The following is a 10,589-nucleotide window of genomic DNA, read 5'->3' on the forward strand; positions in this document are numbered from 1 at the left end:
GAAAAATATTAAAAGAAAAAAATACACACATAACAAGAATAAGCCGTAGTAGGAAACCGACCGCGCTTCCAAAGGAGATACTCACGCGTTTTGTCGCTTTATCACTAAATCAAGTGCATACAAAATAGCCCATATTACGCTCATAAAGACGCGTGCCACTTCCGATTGTGCTAATACCAGCACAGGTTCTCGTACACAGTACACGTTATCGTTTCCGTTTAATGTACCCGTTTATTTATATCAGGTTAATCGGGAAATAGCTGTAACGAAAAATCCCTGTCCACCTGTCTCTGTAGATGTGGCCGTTTTTTTATTCAATAAAAGAATCGCACTGTCCTGTTTTACTGGCTTTCAAATACAAAATAAACACGCGTATATTAGCTTGGACGAGCTATTTGGTTTGATAGGAATTTGTGTGAGACCAGTCCGTAATTTCAGCTTTCACAAAACATAAAACCAAATACTCCTTAGCGGCACCTCAAACTCCCCGCTGAAGAAATCCCAGAGGATAAAATCGGGTTTCGCTACTCCAAACGATTACGTTGGAGACAGGGATGGGAAAGAATAGTGAAGTGTCATGGTGGTCTACTGCGCCACGTTCCATTCATCCTACAGATGCCACTTCTTTCTTCATTTCTTTCTATCTTCGGTTTTACTAGGGCGTTCTTTCGGGACGTGAAGTGTTCACCTACAGAATGGTGTTTTTCACATGTAGTTTCCTGTCCATCGCGCAATAGCTGGAGGGGCGTAAACTATTGTCACCTTTTAAGCATATCTGTTAATGTGATCATTCAGTGAAATACAACTTGGAACAATAGATTCCTCCCTAAAGACGATAGTCAGGGCCGACAAGAATGCAAGGGGATTGCGTCGCTCTGTCCAAACAATACGCACAGCGCCTGTGTCTTATTTTAATCAGCCCTGTACAACGAGCTATCGGCTGTAGGAGCGGCATGAATGTGCTGGAAAGTATGTGCGTGGGGAAAACGTCACACTCCTACTAGCTATAAATGCTAACGATATCCGGCGACAGCCACACCATTCCGGCGGGGAAGAAGGCAGCTGCACGGCTTGCATCACGGGATCGGTGAGCACCCTGTTCAGCTTGTCGCAACAGTGGTTTTGAGCAATTTAGATTGTTTGAAATAGTGCGAAATTCTTAGCTGGTTGAAGAAAATGTCGCTGCATGTGTTTTTACACGTTGCAGTTCCTGCGATAAACTCTAACGGTATAAATCCCGCAGTTTGACACATTAGCCTCGATTCGGTGTGTATAATTCTGTACAGGCAGGCTAGGTATAAGGGCATGCAGTTATTCGATTTAAATTGTATCTTGTTAATTTATACTAAGGTTAACGCGTTACGCACCACACGTTAACGCTAGATATAGTGAAGTGCAGATTTGTACGCTGTTAAAGTCCGGTGCATCTTACCATTACCAATGCACAAAAAAAACATATCTGAGTCTGCTTCTCTGCGGGGTACCGGAATCAATCGTTTTTGCCAAAAAAGCAAACTCGAGCCACGGCCGCTATATGGAAACACGGCATGTTTCCATCGAGTGGCCGTGCTCGAGCTATCAAGTGTGCTATCAAAGAGTCCTATACACCAAAGATTTCTCTTTAAAGAAAGCGCACATGTTACTGCACATTACAAATTTTACGTAAAACGCTAACGGCCGTTTTGCATTGTGGATGTGCACAAAATTAGTTGTTGACCTGCAATTGCAAATGCCACAGCTCCGTATAAATTTTTGGGCGCCAGTGGTTGCTCAGCGGCATGACGGGTCTCTGTTTTTGTTCGTTTTTTTTATTATTATCACCGCTTTTTCTGGTTTGTCCTTGTTATGACAAGTCAATCCTGGGTGACTGACGGAATAAAATACAATAATATTTTGTAAAAAATATCATACGAGTGAGCTGCGTTGAGGTTCAGAATAATTAGTTATTCAAGTTTACTTTATTTGGTGAATGGCATTTACCGCGACAAAGCCGAATAAGAATACCAACCTAGGTTGAGGATTTTTGGCCCGCTCTTGCAGAGCTTCAATTTAACAGAAATAACAGTAAAATCCCGAACAATGAGATTACAAAATCTTGAAGACAGCGTTTAATATAAACAATAAGTGGCTGTGCGTGGGAAAAGGAACTATAGGATCTGCCAGCGCACTCCAATGACCGGGATAGCACATTATGGGGACATGATAATAAAGGACACTTCCCTGACAGAATCAAGGAATTTGCTTTTTCTACAAAGCGACCCCAGAAACTGGAGCCGCCGCTTTACGTTCGGCTCGCTGATGCGAGCATACGGTAGCGTGCGATACAGTGGTGACGAACGAACATCACATGCACGTTGCTTGTGGGCATCTTGTTCAAGTGAACCATTTCGAGGGCTCGGTATTTCAAAAAAAAATTATGTGTATAGTTTGGCTGCAACCATTCGCAACCAGACTAAAATGAAGATTTTGTTGGAAGTTGTTTTTTCATCCATGTGAGCCACCCATCAGAATTTCTACGCAGACTTGTACACAGCATCCGAGAACACACAAAAACAAACTGAGGCATTGCAAAGGGTTATTGCAGTCCGTGCAGAAACTCGGGAATTCGCAGTACTCTAGCATCAAAAGTTCGAAAGTTGTTCAATGAGCGCTCGCGCTTTTTCTAGCAGAGTTCCACGAATAAAGCATTGCCTGTCTAAAGCGATGACGGATACTGAGTTGTTGCTGTTTCACGTGAGTAGTTTATCGTTAGTTGAAACAGTAGAGAGGTTTAGCATAGCGGCTAGCGTTCACCGCAGTGAGATGGACGGGTACAGAAGCCTACTGCGCATGCGCGTGCGGGTACTGTTATGAGGGCCAACCCTCATCGGAATGAAAGCGGGGGCTCGCCGAGCCGCCCTTCTCCGCGGAACGAATACGTTCATACCCAGTCGGGTCCAGGTACCCGCCGCCCCTACCGCAGCGTGCACTAGCCCTTACGCTAAAGCTTTCTAGTGACGTGTCCCTTTACGGACCCTTTCATGTGTGCCTTGACACACTGCACGCTTAGCCGCTAAAATGTTAAAGAATGGCCACGATTCCCGTGCCGCTGTTAATTATTGCCCTTACCAATCATTGTTGTCCTTCCAGGTGTGTGAGGAGGAAAAATTATGGCTCGGCTCAGTTTGCCTCTGCTGGTGCTGCTGTCTTTGGCTGCTACTATGGCGTTTCCGGACGGGGCGCCGGAATTCACTTGTGACCCCTTCTTTGACTTGCGCCCCGTCCACGCTGAGACAGATGCCCTGGACGCCAAGAACTCTCCTTACCGGCTGGTCCAGGACAAGATGGACTTTGAGGCCAACGATCGTGTCAAGGGTACGCCCTTAAATCGTCTCCTGAGACCAGACATTCATTCAATTCAACCGGGGGTTTGTCCCTCGGAAGCTACCCCCTTACTGCCTACGACGCTTCCCTTTGTAAACTGCTATCGAATAGTTATACCAGCAGGGGATCTGTAATGTGTACCGATATCTAGGCTCTTGGCCATTTCCGCCATTCGCTATCATGAAAGAAACAGCCCCACCGGCGGTAATTGAACCCTCTTCCTCGGGCTCAAAAGCACATTACAGTCTTAAGGCCGTATTATGAGTCCCTCCTCTTCTCCATTTGCTTCCTACACTCCGGTGATGGGAGGATCACGTAATGTTTATGCATGGGGCTATTCATAATACCCAATGCGCCACCACGGTGGGCCGAGGCGGACATACCTAAGCAGCTTCCAACCATTAGCTTTATTCGGCTTATGTTTGAGCACATTCGCTGAACGCTACACTTTTAGCGGCGGATGCCTTTCATGCTAAAAAGCAGTCAGCCTGGCAGGCAGCTTCTCTTCCTACTCCATATGTACATCAGAGAGGGGAAAATGAGCGAAAGAAGCGAAGGCAAAAAAACCCGTACAAACACTAACAACCGCAGATCAGCCCAAAGAATCTGACAGAGGCAAGAACGCACACACAGCACACAGCACACAGCAGTAGTAATGCTAAGGCAAACACAAGGCAACCTATATCAGGCCGGAGTCACGTAGAAATGACACCAAGGCCCTTATAATCCATGTCATCACGGCAGTCGAGTGCCATCGTCCAATGGCGTCGCTAAGTTTCAGGGTTGCCTCAGCACGCAGTCCCAATATTTCCTTCATGGCTAGCCGTGCAGTGTCAAAACGGGGAAACGCACACAAAGTATAGGTTCATTGTCCCCACGAGCACCGCTAGAGTAAGGGGAACCAACTCGGCGCCTATTGTGCACATAGTGGTTGGTAAAAGCGACTTTGAGGCGAATGGGGAGAACAATTGATTCGTTCCGCTTTCCCAGGCCAGCATTCGGAAAGTGGCGGCAGTATCAATTCCATACAGTGCCTGATAAGTTTTGTGTATGTCCGTCCATATTTGACAGTTGCAACTGCCTCGCAACAGGGCATGCAAGCGTCGCGGCATCACTTCCTGTGAAAGAATGGAAATTATGTCGCTAGACTGGGAGGGATCTCGAACTGCGCACGGTAGTTGTATAGTTTTGATAAAGGGTGTTAACGAAGACTCCACAGGTCCATAAGCTGATATAGTGGACAGCGGGATTTGCACCTCAGCTTAGGAACGACGCGAAACAGTCCATAATTTCTTACGCGGAAGCCTCTGATCTCTATGTTTCATGGAAGGCGTTCTGATGTACATAATATCGTGAGGTACACAGAACATCAGTATGAATATCTAAGTGGGTAGTGCGCGCCTGTAAAAGGAAACAGCAGTGCAAGAAAGTACACCGCTGCAGCGCGAGCAATACCAGCCGCTTTGCGAAGTGTAGGAATTGACGCCCCGAACAGGAGGCTCCTGGCGACGGCGAGCGAGCGCAACGGGCTTCCGAGGGTGCGGTGCAGGGTGTTGGTCAACTCGTGACGGCACGACCGCAAAGTTCAACGAACAAATTCGGCAGCTGGTCAATGGAACGTGTAACTGTGCTTTCTGTCGCCTTCACATTCTTAAGAAGTTCTAAGCAACCCTAGGAATTTCTGCAAATAAACAGCCTCTATCAAATGTTACGTCAATATTTATTATTCATTTCCAGACAACCAAGACGAAAGACAAAGGGCAAAATTTTCAACGGAGTTAAAATGGCCGTGTAAATTACTCGAGCTTATAGGGCTACAGAAATAACTGAAGAGAAGTTTTTTGCCTTCATTTTCTAAGCGTTTCATTTTTTCTGCGCAACTCGAGGGCAAAGATGAGGCTATTTTAGCCGGCATGTCCAGAACGCAGCATCACAAACACAGGTAAATGCTACTGTCACGAATACAAGTTTTCGTTCAAAAAAGCGTTGTACTGCTTGCAACCTAGATGCAGCACCCAAAAAACAAATTCACGGTACAAAATCGATTGGATTAGCAAACAATCGGCCTACTAAAGAACATTTGGTTTACTACGCAACAATCCGTTCAGTAAAGGTCGTCCTTTTTAACACAAAAGTGTTTTATGCCTAGATCCCCCATGATCTGACTGATGCCATATCCGTCACGGTAACGACATCGCCAGGAAAAGTTCTACTGAGGCTGCTGCGCCGGGATTCGAGCCCTATTCTCTGTCGCCGCGACGGGAGTAGCCACGTGGTTTGCCCACTGCGCTATGAGCTGAAGCCTAGACAAGTGTATGAACGCGCCATATGTCCTTCCTATAACCTCCTCCATTTAGATGGTGCTGCTGTCTAAAAGAGGTAAGCGAAGCAGTGCATCACGATGCTAAAGAGCACAGACAGTTGGCGCCAGCTGATCTCGGCGCAACGCAACCGTCTGCCGTACACTCCACGGAGCAGGAACGCAGTGGTCGCACATTTACTATACGACGCGCCAACAGATCGTCGCTCGCCAAGCATACCCACAAGGCAGCAAAGCAAATAATGCTCTTTTGCTGCTGCGGACCGTGCGTTCACCAAACAATTCACTGGCAACCCGTCCGGTTTCGTTCGCATGGTTTGCGAGCGCTTGTGGTTTCACCCGGGTTTTATGGAGTACTCCGGTGCGTGCAATCCAGTGTCTAATGTTGATGTGTCTGGACCTGTCATATGGACGAAATAGAAATAGCGATGTGCAAGTTCATGTCGATTCAGAATAAACATTCAAGTCATCCTGTGAAGGCGCATTTCACTTCCGTGCTTTAGTGATTCCTACGAAAGAGAGATCAAGCGCAATATTTTCTTTCCGTTAATTGTCCAGGCCACGTGAGACTAGGAAGTCGATTAAGTTGTGTGCCAGATTTGCTCCTTCCATAAATTTGTAAACATTATCACGCACTCACCTAAACCATGACAGCAGTAATGACATTAAGCACGCGCACGCGAAATAGGGGTTCGCTTTGTGAGACGAACGCTCTTCTAAGCCTTTGCTTAGCCTTTCCTCCTGCCTGGTGCAGTGACCTTGTACACTGTGGGAAAACCCTTCCGAGGCTTCAAGGTGAAGTCGGTGGATGAGCACGGCCAGGAAGTTGGCCGCTTCCAGCCCGGTGCCGGATACAAGGCTCTGAGCGAATGTGCGGCCGCCACGCACGAGAGCAGGGCTGACAAGGAGCACGTTGAGATCCACTGGCTTGCGCCGGCCGACAGGTCCGGAAAAGTGCACTTCAAGTGAGTAGCCCCCCCCCCCCCTCGTCGCCTCGAGGCTCTCGCCGACTGTGTTGGGTGAATGTAGCGTGCACCGTGTGGACAAGTTGCTGTCGTAAGCCTTTCACCTTATATATAAGCAACCGACGTAATTCTCAGTGAACGCCGATATACCTGCCCGATAATATTGCTTTCTATTTTAATGCATGAGAGCACAGAAGACTTGGTCATAATTAGCGCAACTGCTCCTGAGTATAGCTCACAATGAAATGGTGTAGCTCACCTTGTTTTCAGAAAACAGTTGTACTTGTGAAAATAGCTAAAACTACTTACTGTAAACAACACAGCTGACGAGCTTCATTGGAGCTGATCACGGATTTCGTAGTCGCACAACCTTTGCCTCTAGTGATGAAGTTGCTAAAGTGGAAGTGGTCACTGGTGAAAAAAAACAGCAATTATGCCCGAGCAAGGCCGGTGGCATTGACTTTATTATCGCAAGCGAACAAAAGTTCTTTGAGTACATAGAAACTATTCTTTGATAAAAACATGGAGCCTTTCTAAAAGCGAACGTTGTCCGGCTGAATAGTTTTTACATGCGGGAGTGCTTAGAATGCTTACAAATGCCGCTTTATAAGTTATCCACGCAGTTGAAACGTGCGTAAATTGATGTTATTTTTCTAACACGTTGTCAGGAAGTTAAGCTGGTAAAAATCCACGCGTAGTATTGTAGGATTTATTTGGCTATTTCGTCCCGGCTTTAATTTAGTGACGGTTAAGGGTTCATGTAACCGTTCTAAAGCATCCTTTGTCTTCATTTATTTTCAGAGCCACCGTGGTTCACAAGTACTATGAGTTCTACATGAACTTGACCAGCACACTCCAGCACTAGCTAGACTTGCAGTGTCATCAAATAAACTCTACTTTATTGACTTATTATGTTTGTCTTGGCAGTATTTTCTGTTATAGAAGAGTTTAATAAACTACTGGTACGTCATACTCGTACCGTCACCAAAACTTTTTAAGGGGTTTGCCACTGAAGCTGCTCGCACCATGGCTGTAAATCGGGTCGTAGTGGCGGACCATAGGTAAATTTTCCACCTGGGTGCGTTTGTTGCAATTTTTAATGAAAGGAGTCTTTTTCTTTTTTTTTGCCGCCAGCAGAAAAAAAAAATTCGGGCCATCTTCACTAACCTAAATCCTGGGGAGGGGCAAAGCATGCCGTGTATAAGCGTATTCAAAGAATGTAAGTCCCTCTCTTTCCACACAGCGCGCGCTGATTGGGCGCCGGAGAAGCGCCAGCGAGAGGAGGAATTGTTCGCTTGCTGAGGAGGTGGAGCCGTGTCTTGTGCTGAACCGGATGCACTTAAATGAGAGACAGACTGGCCCTAACTTGCCTTCATGTCACACACCTCAGCATACATATAAGTATACTAAGAAGTAGCGCGGGGCTTTGGAAAGCGAATGTCCCGGTGTGTTCATTCACTTCGCGTTACTTGCCAGCGCGAGGCGTTGGAAAAAGAGCTTCTCGGTTTTTTAGTACCGTGACTACATGAGACGACAGGAGACGCCGACAGTCCGAGCCCCTTCGCCCCTAAAAATGAGAGCACGTGCAGCCTGTGAAGAGGGAAGGGCAGAGAAGCTGGCCGTCAGATTAGAATTGCTCTGTAGGGGTGTAGCTATGCAGGGGATTGGCTATAATAGATTAAAAAGGACAGTGACCCGATCTCTATGTAACAAACTAAGGACACCCATGATTGTTGGGTAGAGACATTGATGTTTTATTATGCGTGGCTACGCTAATCACAGCGCAGGCTCTAATGCGCCGCACAGGTAGCCAGCAAGGAGCGCCCCGCATTGCGCAATGGTAAGGGGAGATAGACGCCACGAGTGGAGACACGACTCCGGAAAGAGGCGGCAGTGATGAAGAGGAGCACAAAGTGGGGCTGTAACCATACTCCGTCCTTAGGTGGCCGTAGTTCACTGCGCAACACACAATGCGAGAAGGTCAGGTTGCAAAGACCGAGCTTACACTAATCTCTTGATAGTCGGCGTAACATCTAAATACAAATGAGGAGCTTCGTTTCGAAGGGTTTCAAATCCACTTGAACATAATTTCAGCAACAAAGAAGAATTAGTTAAAGCACGTGAATACAATGCTGCCAACGCTACCTCCCCTTAGCTGACGTGAAAAACATATCTAATATGATCTTTGACGGCGTAGCAGTTAGGCCTGGTAAACAATTTTCGCTTGTTTCTGAGGTCCTGTTTAGGAGAACCTGAATCAATTGGAAAAAGAGCTGCTAAAATGCAGTGCTGCGAAGGCCTTTTTTTTCTAAGGGAATGTAGAATATCAAAACAGGAAGACCCTAAGGAATTTATATTCCGTTATGAGCTTTTTCATACTCTGATCACGCGCCGCTGAATAAAGCGTTTGTAGGGGGCAGAGGAACTGTGTGAGGCCACCTGTGCATTAGTCCGGAACTCCTCTTGCTGATAAGACAGAAAGGAGTTTTTTCATTTCAATTCCAACTTGAATACCAACCTTATATTCGAGTTTAACCTCGTTGGGCACGTCGTTTGTTGCCCTTTGAGAGAAACCGCATTTTAAGGATATATAAAGGCATGCCAATATACATACCTTTGCAAGTTGGTTGCCCAGTTACGACGAGCGCTGCCGTCAGTACACACCTCTGTTTAACCAATTCCAATTTGCCCACCACGTCAACACACCCACCCGAAAGTATAGCATGTAGTCTCATTCGACTTGTGCAGTGACGATAACAGCTGTTGTAAGGAGCTGACGGTGGATTCCCCACTTCCAATTAGGCTGTGACGTCGACATAACAAACCGGCATTCTTACATACGCGCTGGTGTATGTTGCCGGTGAGAACGAAAGCTGCCATGATGGGCTCACGACCGATTGACCAGTTTCTTTAGCTGCGACCTATACCTACTCGAAGGAATACTCTGCGGAGTTCAATTGGAATTTAAAGTCTTCGCGTTCACAACATATTAGAAGTTCTTGGCGGTCTTTGGACTTTTTTTTTACTCCTAAGTCTGCCTGCTCTGTCGCAATACCGGCTGTCCGGAAAAAAACCCATTGTGCTAAAAGAAGCGTGCCAGACGAATGTTTAACCCAAATTCTGACTTCGAGCTGCAAGTCCAGAGGAGAGCACTCTCGAGGCTGTGCTGATGACCCGACTGAGGGAGTACGCGAAAACCTGAAAACTCGACAGTGAAGCTTATCGGCCTCTGGACTGTAAAGTTTTTTCTAATTTTCTGCTGCAGCAGAAACCGCAGGACACGTAAATTTGGTCAAAATGGGATGAGGGAGAATGCACGCGATTTCCCCATAGAAGCAGCTGCCACTTAATATAATGCAGATATGATATACACTACGTTTTGTCTACACGTCTGTTTTCCAAGCACGTGATTTGTGTACATGCGCAAGAGCGTGTCTACCTGAGGTACCTTTAGCTGTGTTTGCAACACAGTTAAGAAAAACTTGCTTTATTGTGCTCTCTCTCGTAATGATTATTCTGTGCTTACCGTTGGGGCTGCAAAAGCACGCTGAGTAGTGCCGCACCATTAAAAAACGTGAGCATCTTGTTGGGGAAGTACGCTTCCGTACCTTCCGTATCTATAATATGTGCACGTAGTTACGAGCGTGTACTCTAGAGAACTTGACTACTTACGAGCACATAATTATAAGTATGAGGACGTGCTAATGCAGATGCTACATCACTTCGAGCACTTAGCAGCAAATATCTCTTGTGTACTAACGACTACCCCTTGAATTTGATTGCTGGGCAGCACGCATGAGAATGGGCCCTGCCATTAGAATGCAATCTTGAGCAAAAACTCTATCTGTACCCATATGCCGCGGTGGCTCAGTGGCTAAGGCGCGGCGCTGCTGAGCACGAGGTCGCGGGTTCGATTCCAGGCCGCGGCGGCCGCTTTCTGC

At 46.6% G+C, this 10,589-nt stretch overlaps 1 protein-coding gene across 1 annotated transcript; it reads left to right on the plus strand.

Moving 5' to 3' along the window:
- The first annotated feature begins 929 nt into the window (after positions 1–929).
- On the plus strand, positions 930–7,558 carry LOC144175690 (putative defense protein 3). The gene is made up of 4 exons (XM_077704734.1): positions 930–1,087; positions 3,130–3,354; positions 6,438–6,648; positions 7,450–7,558. The coding sequence occupies exons 2-4, from the start codon at positions 3,150–3,152 to the stop codon at positions 7,511–7,513; spliced, it is 480 nt and encodes a 159-aa protein (XP_077560860.1). The 5' UTR covers positions 930–1,087; positions 3,130–3,149; the 3' UTR covers positions 7,514–7,558.
- The last annotated feature ends 3,031 nt before the right edge of the window (positions 7,559–10,589 follow it).

Source organism: Haemaphysalis longicornis, unplaced genomic scaffold, assembly GCF_048455015.1.
Source record: "Haemaphysalis longicornis isolate Haplotype H1 unplaced genomic scaffold, Haemaphysalis longicornis Haplotype H1 scaffold_1, whole genome shotgun sequence".
NCBI classification, from domain to species: Eukaryota; Metazoa; Arthropoda; class Arachnida; order Ixodida; family Ixodidae; genus Haemaphysalis; species Haemaphysalis longicornis.